This window comes from Ilyonectria robusta, assembly GCF_021365365.1.
Source record: "Ilyonectria robusta strain PMI_751 chromosome Unknown BGZ61scaffold_92, whole genome shotgun sequence".
Taxonomy (NCBI): Eukaryota; Fungi; Ascomycota; class Sordariomycetes; order Hypocreales; family Nectriaceae; genus Ilyonectria; species Ilyonectria robusta.
The window spans coordinates 43956-57187 of record NW_025764526.1 but is presented as its reverse complement, the minus strand read 5'-3'; the positions used below and the strand labels follow the sequence as shown (position 1 = coordinate 57187).

Below are 13232 nucleotides of genomic sequence, written 5' to 3'. Positions count from 1 at the left end.
ATGATAAGCTTGCATAACAAACAAGCTTGCGTGACAAAAATCCCTCCACCTACATTATCTCCATTTAATCAATTAATTCTCAACCACAAAATATGTCTGACCCTCATATTGAGGGTAGAATCCTTCTTGCGCTTCAGGCCCTTCAAAATGACCCAAAATTAAAGCTCCAACGCGCTGCAGAGATCTACAAAGTTAGCCGTATGATGCTATGGCGCTGGCAGAAGGGGATTCAATCCCGACGCGATTGGATCCCCAAATCACGCAAGCTATCTGATCTAGAAGAGCAGATTATTATTCAGTTCATCCTCGACCTGGATTCGCAAGGGTTTCCCCCGCGACTGCGTGGTGTTGAAGAAATGGCCAACCGACTGCTCGCCGACCGCGACGCGTCACCCGTCGGCAAGCACTGGGCTTCTAACTTTATCAGGCGACAACCAGAGCTCAAGACGCGTTTTTTTCGTAAATATGACTATTAGAGGGCTAAATGCGAAGATCCAACTATTATTTGCAATTGGTTCCAGCTCGTGGAGAATACAATTGCGAAATATGGTATCGACCTAGCTGATATCTATAACTTTGATGAGACTGGCTTTATGATGGGTATTATTGCAAGTAGAATGGTCGTCACAGGCATAGATAGGCGTGGAAACCCAAAATCAGTCTAGCCTGGAAACCAGGAATGGGTTACAGTCATTCAGGCGATCAATGCGGAAGGCTGGGCGATCCAGCTGTTTATTGTAGTTGCGGGCCAATATCACCTCGCTAGCTGGTATTAGGAAAGCAACCTCCCGGGCGATTGGGCTATTGCGACGACTCAAAATGGCTGGACCGACAATGAGACAGGTTTTGAGTGGCTTAAGCACTTTGACCGGCATACAAAGGATCGATTGACCGGTTGCTATCGTCTTCTGATCCTCGATGGGCATAAAAGTCACCACTCCGTCGACTTTGAGAAATATTGTAAAGAGAACGACATCATTATGCTTTGTATGCCGCCTCATTCATCTCATCTGCTCCAGCCTCTTGATGTTGGATGCTTTGGGCCGCTTAAAACAGCCTATGGTCGAGAAATTGAGCAATTGATCAGATGCTCTATAACCTACGTTACGAAGACCGAGTTCTTCCTAGCCTTCTATGCTGCCCACGCAGCCGCTATGACAAGGAGTAATATTGAGGGAGGTTTTCGAGGGGCCGGACTTGTTCCCTTGAACCCAGAAAATGTCATATCGAAGCTTGATGTGCAGCTACGGACTCCAACACCAGCTGTAGAGGAGGTCGGCCTCCCCGACCCTTGGGTCTTGAAGACCCCAAAGATAGTGCTTGAGGCCAGTTCGCAGTCTGAATACCTTAAAAGACGAGTGAGAAGGCATCAGAGCAGCTCTCCAGCATCTATTCTTGAGGCGCTTGAGTTATTTTCTAAGGGAATAAAGGTAATAATGCATTAAATGGCATTATTGAAGTCTGAGAACCAGATCCTTCGACAGGCAAATAAGACTCTTAGCAAGCGGCGTAGAGCAAAAAGGACCCGCCTATAGAATAGAGGGAAGATGACTGTAGATGAGGGAAGGGGTGAGATAGATTAGAGAGATGTTGATGTATAGGTAGCAGCTGAATCGTCGAGAAGTGGTGGTCGAGCGAGGTTGGTGATGCCGAGGGAAAGGTGCTGTGGAATTTATGGAAAGGCCGGTTATAATGCAAGGACCTGTTAGGCTGTTATTGAGACCTCTGGAGAAGAGTATAGCAATTAGTTTTAATTGATTTAAGGTGTTGTTGTATTTTTATTGAAGTTTTAATTTTGAAGGTTAGTATTTTTGTCACACAAGCTTGTTTGTTACGCAAGCTTATTATGTACGTTATAGATAAAAGGAGAAGAAATATTCCCTAAGAGAAGCCCTTCTTTTATAGACAAATTTAGCTGGCAAATATATAGGTATTAGGATAAAAATAATACTATTAAAAAGCCTAGAAATTCAGCTTTAAGAAGGTATTAGATATATCTTCTTATGTTCCCTAATAGCTGAGTAATCTTGATTTCAAATCACAGAGAAATTAAAAGCTTATACTTATAAATTAAAACACTTAATTTCTAAGCTTGAATAGATTAATAAGCTAATTCGGATAAATTAGTTATACAGTATAAATAGTGTTATTAGTACTGTATTTTAATATTATATTATAAGATTTTTCCTAGAATATTTAAGCTTATATTTAAGCTTGTATTTTAATTATTAGAAGTTATATAATTATAGATTTATATATTTATTAAACTTTAACAAAATTAAAACCTTAATAAAATTACAATAAAGTATTAAATAAATTAAAATTAATTACTATACTCTTTCTTAGAGGTCTTAATTATAATTTAATAGGTTCTTATATTATAACTAGCCTTTCTATATATTCTATAATACCTTTCCCTTAGTAGTACTAACCTCCTTTAACTACTACTTCTTGATAATTTAGCTACTATCTATATATTAATATCTCTCTAATCTATCTTATCCCTCCCCTTATCTAAAGTTATCTTCCCTTCTTTATATAGGCGGGTTCTTTTTACTCTATACTACTTACTAAGAGTCTTATTTGCCTATTAAAGAATCTGGACTTTAGACTTTAATAATACTATCTGATATATTATTACCTTTATTCCCTTAGTAAATAACTTAAGTGTCTTAAGAATTAATACTAGAAAGCTACTCTGATATCTTCTTATTTATCTTTTAAGGTATTTAGATTGCAAACTGGCCTTAAATATTATCTTTAGGGTCTTTAAGACCTAAGAGTCAGAGAGACCGACCTCCTCTACAGCCGGTATTAGAGTCTGTAGCTATATATTAAGCTTTAATATAATATTTTCTGGGTTTAAGGGAATAAGTCCAGCCCCTTAAAAACCTCCTTTAATATTACTTCTTATTATAGTAGCTATATAGGTAGTATAGAAGGCTGGGAAGAACTTAGTTTTTAAAATATAGATTATAGAATATCTAATTAATTGCTTAATTACTTAATTATAGGCTATTTTAAGTAGCCTAAAATACCTAATATTAAGAGGCTAAAGTAGATAAGATAAATAAGATAGTATATAAAGTATAATAATTTAATTCTTCTTATAATATTTCTTAAAGTTAATAGAATAATAACTTTTATATTTATTAAGAATTAGAAGATAATAGTAACTAATTAATTGATTTTTTATATATTAATTAAAGTACTTAAGCTACTTAAGATCTATCTTATTATTAGTTTAGCTATTTTAAGTTATTATAATAACCTAATTACCTAGGAGATTACTTTTTTAATACTAGCTAATAAGATAATATTAGCCTGTAATTATAATAAATAGCTAAATTACCTAGCTTTTTATATTAATTACCTAGATAACTATAATTTATTTTTAATTTCTAGGCTATATTAATTTTAAGTTTTTATATCTTTCTATACCTATAATAACTATTCTACTTATAATTATACCTATTATAAAGCTAGTCTTATTAAAGTTATAAATATTAGCTAGGTTAATATTATATTTTATAATTATATTCTCTATAAGCTAGAACTAATTATAAATAATAGTTAGATTTTTATATTTAGCCCTCTAATAGTTATATTTATAAAAAAAAAATATCTTAAGCTCTAGTTATTATCTAATAAAGTTAGAAGCTTAGTACTTACTAATAGGTAATATATTATAGTTAGCAAGCAGTTAATTAGCTATTTCTTTAATACTATATAGTTACAGGAGAAATCCTTATAAATCCAGGTCGAGGATAAATTAAATAATAATCTATTCCTCTAGATCGGTTAGTCGATATAAATTGGGAATAGTATCGCGTCGATACTAAATACCTTTCTGTTAGTAATATAGTCTTTGCTTATCTACTTTATATATTGATATAGCATATTGGATACTTAGTTTTGGGTTATTTTAAAGGGCTTAAAGGGTAAGAAGGGTTTTAGCTTTATTATCTTACTAAGGTATATTAAGTTATTAAGATTTACTTAATAAAGTAGAAAGTTAGGTATAAAATAGAAAAGTATAGTACTTACTTATCTGCAGTGCTTGCTTATTAAGTATATTATATTAAGTTCTTAATATATTAAAATTATAACTTCTCTAATTATAGAGGAATAAGTAGTTTTAATTAAGTTTAAAAGAGTAAAATAGAAGATTGGAAATATAAAGGGATAACCTCTAAATATAATAATAAAAAAACTATCTAAAATACCTAACTTTACTTAATATAAAATATAATAACCTATAATAAGCCTAAATATCCTAAGTATAGTATAAAGATATAAGAAATTAATATATATATTAAATAAATATATAATAAAAATTTAACTTTCTAATTAAATTAAATTAAATTAAATAGACTAAGCTTAATACTAATAAATTAAAATAGCTATAATAAATACTCTAAAGTAGGTATTCTATAGATAATTACTATATAAAAAACAATATATACTACTATAGAAGAGTAATAAGCAAGTAATATATATAAGAAAAGACTACTTTAATAAAAGCTCTATATATAATAAAATTAATAAAGTAAAAAAAATACTTAAGTTATAAGTATAAGTTAAGAGTATATAGCTTATTATATTAGTAGATAGTAAAGTTAAAGTTATATATATAATCTATTAGTAGTTAATAGGCTAAAGTTACTATAAAAAAATAAAGTAAATTTTATATAGTATATAATCTTAAAGGTAATAACTTTAAGTATAATAATAAATAGATAACTTAATAGTTAATTACTTAAAGATATTTATTAATAAATAGAATTAAGAAGTTACTTTTAATATTATACTAATAAAATATTATAATATTATTCTTAGATATTTATAGCTAATAAAATACAACTTATAATTTAACTAGAGAATTAGCTAGATATTTATTAATTATAATAATATACTCTTTAGTAATAATAAAAGTAACTTAAAAAATAAGAAATCTCTAATTCTAACTTCTAAAGATAGTAAGAATAAGAATTATATAAGAATATAATAAATATCTTATTACCCCTAAGAGAATATAATATAAATACTAAAAAGATAAGAAAATATAACTTTAAAGAATAATTAGATACTTTTAATAATAATTTATATAGATAAATAAAAACTTAAGAATATAAGAAAATACCTAAAAAAAATAACTTAAGAATATACTAATATATATTATATCTATAAAAACTCTTTATAGAAAAACTTAAAATAAAACTATTAAATTTAGTTAATAAATTATAAATTATATTAAAAAATAAAATAATATCTATATTTATAAAATCTTTAACCTTAATAAAATATAACTTAATATACTAAAAGAATATATTAAAATATATTATAGAAAGAATATATTAGAATCTTTAAGTTATTAGCTAGATATCTAGTTATATTTATTCCTAAAAAAATAGCAAATTCCAACTTATTATAAATTACTAATAATTAAATAATATTATACTTAAAACTAAATTTATTACCTCTTATTATAAAGCTTAAGAACTAACTTTATAATAAGAAGTATTTATAGTATTAAATTTAAAAGAGTATATAATCTTATCTATATTAAGAAAGAATATAAATAGAAAACTGCCTTTTAAATTAAGTTTAGACTTTATAAATATCTTATTATACTCTTTAAACTTATAAATATACTAGCTATATTTTAATAAATAATTAATAATATACTATATAAGTATCTAGATATATTTATTATATACTATTTAGATAATATTCTAATCTTCTCTAACTTAAAAGAAGAATATATAGAATATATCTATAAGATATTATAAGTACTTTAAGATATAAAATTACTAGTTAAACTAGAAAAAGTAACTTCTATATATTAGAAGTAAAGTTTCTTAGATATATTATCTTATATAATAAGATTAGAATAAATTTAAAGAAAATTGCTATAGTTAGTAAATAGCTAAACTAATAAATATTAAGAAAGTATAATTCTTTCTTAAATTTACTAATTACTACTAAAGATTTATTAAGAACTTTAGTAGCTATATTATACTACTTATAGAACTTATTAAAAAAGAAGTAGACTTTTAATAAATACTACTATAGAAAAAGTATTTAATACTATTAAGAATATTATTTAAGTAAGCTAGTATTAGTAACCTTTAATTTAAATAAGAAATTAAACTTAAAATAGACTTATTAAACTTTATATAAATACTTAAATTAGTTAAAGAGATAATAAAAGCTTATTATACTCTATTACTTTTTTTCTTATAAAATATATAGTATAAACTTAACTATTCTATTTATAATAAAGAATTTCTTATAATTATTAACTTATTTAAGGAATTTTAATATTACCTTCTAGAAAGTAAATATAAAATTAAAGTTTATATAGACTATAAAAATATATCTTACTTTATAACTATATAAAAACTTAGTAGATAATAACTATAATATACTAAATATCTTTAGAATTTAACTATATAATTATTTATAAAAAGAATTAGAAAATAAATAAGCTAATACTATTAGTTAATAAGCTAACTTTAATACTAATAAGCCTAAGATAAATAAATAATTCTTAACTTTAATATTAAAGAATACCTTAAGTAGAAGTATATTATAAGTATATAAAAATATAACTTAATTTAAATACCTAAATAAGATATATAGAATAAGTATAACTTAAGACTTTATAAAATAATTCTAAATAAATAAAGATATTAGATATAAAAAAATATATTACTATTCCTACTTATACTAATATAAGATTATATAAACTATATAAAAAAGGCCCTATAATAGAAGTATTAATATACTATAATAACTTATTAGTAAATATATAATACTACAGCCTTTAAAATATACTTAGTATATAATTAATAATTACCTAAATACTTAGAAAATAAAGAAAACTCTAGGAAATATCTATATTATTATAAATATAATAAACTCTATAATAGATATAATAATATAATAATAAGCTACCTCTAGATAAAAAAATAAATAAGCTATAATTCCAGAGAATTATAATACTAATTATATAGGAAATATACAAACTTCCCTATATAGATATTAAGAAGTTAATAAAACTCTTAATAAGTTAGAATAATATACTAATTTCCTAAGATAAAAATATAATAAAAAATTACTAAATAATATCTATTATATAAAAAAACTAAGGCTTAATACTATAAATTATATAGAGAATTACAGCTCTACTAGTTACTAAGTAACTTAAAATTTAATTACTATAGATTTTATTATAAAACTACTCTATTAGAAGATTCTATAATTAAGTTATATATAATAGTATTCTTATTATTATAAATAAACTTATAAATTTTCCTATTTTATATCTATTAGAAATTAATAGATATAAAGTAATTTATCTATATCTTCTTATAAAATATTATTAGTATTTATAGACTCTAATAGAATTCTCTCTAATTAAGAATAGCTATTTACTTTTAAGTTTTAGAAAAGCTAATAAATTATATAAATTAAATTACTAACTTATTATAGTATTCTAAGTATAAGTTAATAAATAAATAGAATAAATAAATTAAATACTAAAGTAGTATCTTTAATATTATATTAACTATAAATAAAATAACTAAGTTAAGAAGCTTCTAACTATATAGCTAAGTTATAATATATTATATATAAAAGTATAAAGCTTACTCTAGTATATACTAACTTTAAATTTACCTCTGATACCTATAGAATAAGCTAAGATAGATTAATTATCTAAAAGCTATTTTATAATAGAAAAATTAAAAAATCTATATAAAGAAATAAAAACCAAACTTAAATTTATTAGAAACTAGATAAAAAAATACTATAACTAAAAAAGAATAAAGAGATTATTCTTCTAGAAGGAAGATATAGTTCTTCTTATAATAAAAAACATTAAAATAAAATAATAAAATAAAAAACTAAACTATAAATATATTAGACTCTATAAAATTCTTAAAAAAATCTCAGAAAATAACTACTATTTAAACTTATTACTAAAAGTCAGACTTTACTCTATCTTCTATATCTTACTCTTAAAGTATAAAAGGAAATATTATAGCTAAGTTTAGTAATAAATATAAAATAGAAGTTAAAGCCCTAAGAATATAAATTAAGAAAGATTCTTAAGATATAAAAAATAATAATAAAATTAAATACCTTATAAATAGAAAAACTACCCTAAAAGTAAAACTAGTAGGAATCTATAAAAAAATCACCTATATATAATACCTCTTAAAGAATTTTATTAATAATATTAGAAGAAGAAGTAAAATTAGAAAGAACTCTAAAAATAGAAGGCTAGTTAATTATATCTACAGCCCCTAATAGCTAAGCCTTCCTAATAGCCTACTGCTTAATAAGTAATACCTCCTCCTAGAAATATATTCTATTAACTTATCTACCTTATATAAGCCCTATAAAAATAGTGCTAAACTATACTTATAAAGGGAATAATACTAAGTATATAAATAGGCCAGTCTAGCTATATTTTAGCTAATAGACTCTTACTTACTTAATATCTGCCTTAAGCTTTATTAGGCTTTAAGTTCTGGATACTTAGAATAATATTAGCAAAATCCCTAATAGAAAAAAAAATATAACTCACAAAAAAAGCAATATTTAATTATTATATAAATACCTGCAATAAATATATTTACTATAATAAGATAACTTCTTAAATACCTAATAAATTTTATAGTTATTAAAATAATAAGAATAAATATAATAACTTTATAACCCTTCTAATTAATAATATATATAAAAAAGAATACTATAAAATTTTAGTAGATTTTTAAATACACCCTAATATAATAATTAATATATAGAAATAATTAAAAAGTAAGTTAAACCTATAAAATATAATAAGAATATAGAGATCTATAAATATAACCTTAAAATAAGACTAATAGAAAGAGAGATATTATATTACAGCCTAAATTAAAATTAGGCAGTCTTAAGTAGCAGAACTATAATACCCTACTTTATTCTTCTCTAATTAATAAAAATTACTTAGATTACTTCTATAATCTAGCAATCCCCAATATAATAACTAATTAAGTAAAGAATTACTGGATTACTACTGCAATCTGTATAATTTAGAGCAGTAGCTTACTGGGATTATTACTGTAATCCCCGTAATCTATTATAGTATATATATATATTTACTTAGTACTTTTATAGAGAGATAGCCTTACTAGCTATTAATATACTTAGTTATATTAAATCTACTATTTTACTATTACTAGACCGTGACTTATATTACTCACTATAACGTCCTGATCCACTTAATTATATACCCTATACCTCGGACCTACTCTATACTCTTAGGTTAGATCCGACTGTTATATCTATTATAAAACTAATCTTAATATTAACTAGTTATATTAATTTAATATACCCTCTAAGTAACTAAAAAGAATACTATCTCTTTATATATTATAGCTAAAATATTCTACTACTAAGTAATATCCCCTAAATAAAGCTATATTTAACTATCTTAACTTAGGATATAATATAATAAAGCTGCCTATATATACCGATATACTTATATAGCTTATATAAAATAATTATATTACCTTAGTAAAGCTTAATAGGCTACAATCGGGGAACTTGTTACAACTACAACTACTATCCGAGTTAGTTTCTGCCTTGAAATAGATTAACAATCACCCAGAAGTTCGCACTATCATTCTCTCGGGCGAAGGACGGTTCTTTTGCACGGGCATGGATCTAGTGCATAGCGATGGCATGTCCTTTCCTTATCGATGCCTTGCCACCATTATTTCCTACGGCCGACCCGATAGAGCATCCGATTAGATACTTTCCTATTAGGAGACATAAGCCTCAGGACAATCCGACTACATATGCATAGTCTGCAAGTAGTGTAGAGATTCGGAGACTTCAGCAATAATTCAACTACAGCACATCTGGCAGTCTGGTGCGGCTTCGGGCCGACCAAGCAAGACGCCTGTGCGATGTTTTTCTGTACACCCTCTTAAGGAACAGTAGATAATTTGAGTGTTGGCTATTGACCTTTCCCGTCGCTAAATTATATACAAAAGGGGATTTAAAGCTGCTTAATCTTAAGATTTTAAAACCCCTAAATAACCTAATTGAAGCTACTTTGTAAATTAATTTTATTAAAGATTAAATCAGCTGTTATTAGAGCAGCTCTCTGGTATCTATTCTAGCTGCTATAGAGCAACTTATAAAGAAAGCACAAGGAATAATATACTAAATAGTAATATTAAAGGCAGAAGTTAACAAGCTTCAGAAGGCAAATATAACTCTTAGCTGACAGTACAGAGCGAAAAAAAACACCACTGTGACATTCAGGGAGTATAACAGGAGCTGAGGGGCTAGAGCTACAAGATCAGAGAGAAATTGCTGAGCAGATGTCAGAGGTTGTAGTCCTGCTTTATATTGGAAAGAACTATCTACGAGTTGATCGCTGAAGCCAATGCTCAATCGTGAGAAGCGCCCGCCGAGGTAACCCGTTATATCTCTCTGTATCGTACGTATCATTTAAAGACTGGCGAAGTCGCTTGGCCTTAGTTAACAGTAACCTGCTTGCCCCATGTGTGTTTTCCCCTGCCACAAAGGCATTTGCCTTACCCTCAAGCTCCCGCCGCAGCCTGCGCACAGCAGGATCATCTGCCTCTTCCACAGCGCATAGTGCACACCAGCACTTGAAGCCCCAGTTCTTGTGGAGTGCAGCAGTCCTTGCCTCGTAATCGCTCGACTCGTCATAGCCGTGCGTTATTTCCTCACCGCCGGTGATATAGTGAGTGGCGCGAAGGATCATAAGGTCGCCGATGTAATCCTTCTTGGTGTTAGGGACGCAGGAATGGTTAATGTACGACGCTCGGATCCAGAGGCCGGTGCTGGCGTTGCTGATGTCTTCGTCTTCAGTCTGCTGACCCAGACCGAATGCGTTTCGCTGGATGATGTCGTGGATCTGGAAAGTGTCGATTATGGGACCACCATCGCGCTCGAGCAGCTTGTTGCCAAGACCTGTGCAATCGCCGAAGAGATCCAAGACCTTCTCTGCTTGCGATGGATTGTTCAAGAGCTTCTGAACAACTGCCTTTTGTAAACCGGCTGGGAAGACTCTGATGGTGGCATCATCTCGAACGTCGCACGTGAGGGTGCAACAAGCCTCGGGCTCATACCCCCAGACGACACAGAAAGCCTTTTCACACATGACGATGTCGCCTGGCGGGATATCACGCGTCGCAAACAGGCCGCGACCTGCTCCTGGGCTGCTTCTCACCTCTGTGTGGCCATTGAAGCTCGCGACGTCTGGTCGTCCTTGGTTCTTGGACAGGCTACCGACGGCCTTTTTAAGATTGTACAGGCCGGTCGCTTCTTCCTGAAGCCGCATTTCGATTCTCCTCAGGTTGAACTTCGCGTACGCATTGTCGGGTTGGAGTTTCTCCTGTGCTTCAAAGTGGCTTTTGGCGTCCATAAAATCGCCGAGAGCGTATGCCGCGAGGCCGGCACGGTAGTAGGCCTTTGCGTCCAAACTCTTCTGTTCCTCGTCTTCGCTGTGTGTGAGGGATGAGAGAGCGTCGGCTTTTGCCTCGTCGAAACGCTTCAAGAGGAGGTTGACGTAAGACCGGTTGCGGTAGAGATTCAGAGCCAAGGTTTTTCTTGTCTCGGCATCTTCCGAAATCGACTGTAGTCCTTCGGTGTAATGGGCGTGGGCCCGCGCGAGGTCTTGTTTTTGGAGGGCGGCATTGCCCTGTTCCTTGTACTCACCGGGTGATTTAACGACATGTGTTACATCACCAAATGTTTTACGTCGCCACTCCTCTGGACCATCGCTCAAAGTAGAAATGACAAGGTCTGACGGATGATCAACTCTGATGGTACATTCCCCCTGGTTGTTCAAGGTATAGTATGGCTCTTTGACGAGAAACTCAGAAGACATATTCAAGATATCTTTCCCGTGCTTAGACTTATGCAGAAAGATCTCGATTCTCTCTGCCTCGTCAGGCAATTCTCCTTGCACAACTGCCCAAGAGGAAGCCTCAAGCTCGGCCACTGGGGAAACGCGGCGCAAGGAGAGCACGCGCCCAAGATGATGCGTTTCCATTCGAAGATCGGCGAGTTTCATGGGCTGCAAGTCCTCCAGGTTGGCTGTACAAGGCAAATATGGGCGACCGACGGCGTACGCTACCATGGTATCCTGACTCTTTTTCAGCGTTCCGAGTCCAAAGGCTGCGAACGAAAGGTCCTGCATCAAAGACACCGAAGTGGCCTGTTGGATTAAAGTGCTTGGATCGCTGCGCTCCCTCGACTGACCAGCCCTCTCCTGGCATTTCTGCATTCGATCTTGAACTGTCTTCTGGATCCGCACTGACTCCTCTGGCGTCATGAAGAGTGTGGTTTTGGCTGCCATTTTAGGAGTTGTATAAGAACAGGAATGAAACAAAATAAGTAAAGAGGTAACAACTTAGGTAGTTAGATACAATTTTAAGTTATAATTACAAACAAAGGATCCGCCTCTTTAATAAAAAAGTCAACCAACCTAAAATCCCCTCTGAATCTCCCAAACCCAGCTTCAAGAAGGCATCATCAAATCTGAGTGGGTCAAATACAGGGTTATGGAGTTACAGGAACGGCGTGAGTCATACCGAAGCAAATCCATGCACTAGTGCTCACCCTGCGCCTATATGTGCCAGAGAGTTCGTGTATTTGCAGATGCCGGGAAGCCGGAGCAACATCTAGTCATTCAAAATCCCTCAACTTCGAGTTTCCAGGGTATTACAGTTGTGGGTGCAGCTGTGAGCTTGGCCAATTAAACTGTTTATTTCTGTCACGAGCCAGCCCCGCCCTTAGTTGTAACATTGCCCACAAGTTAACCAGGATTCAAACGATGAGAGCGAGAACAGGGTCAACTTTAAGTCTCGCATTTTGCTGTCAGCTGTCGGCGTCGAGTAACCTCTCTTCTCTTGGGATATACACGGTTCTTTCCTAAAGCGGAATTCCATTCAAAAAAAACAGACGCGTAATTACTTGAAGCTGACGCCCCGCTGCTCCTTTACATCATCAAATTTGCCGTGTAGCCGCGTCGCCTCATTGCCGTGTCCGCAAGGATCCACCAAAACTCAGGCCTATCTGCGAGCATCCAGTTTTGGCCGTCGACGTCGATTTCTAAGGCGGGGAAGGCGGGGAGGCAGCTGGCCCAGTCGTCCGCTCAACCCAGAACAGAGCATCGCCCTCCGGCTGATATATCG

At 31.0% G+C, this 13232-nt stretch overlaps 1 protein-coding gene across 1 annotated transcript; it reads right to left on the bottom strand.

The window, feature by feature from the left end:
- Positions 1-10337: 10337 nt before the first annotated feature.
- On the bottom strand, positions 10338-12499 carry BGZ61DRAFT_469208 (TPR domain-containing protein). The gene has a single exon (XM_046247932.1). It carries the CDS (start codon positions 12392-12394, stop codon positions 10424-10426), a length of 1971 nt encoding a protein of 656 aa, XP_046093478.1. The 5' UTR covers positions 12395-12499; the 3' UTR covers positions 10338-10423.
- Positions 12500-13232: the final 733 nt, after the last annotated feature.

What these genes read in the sequence shown, in the direction of transcription:
- BGZ61DRAFT_469208 (XM_046247932.1), bottom strand. Translation starts at nt 12,394, where the DNA reads ATGGCAGCCAAAACCACACTCTTCATGACGCCAGAGGAGTCAGTGCGG.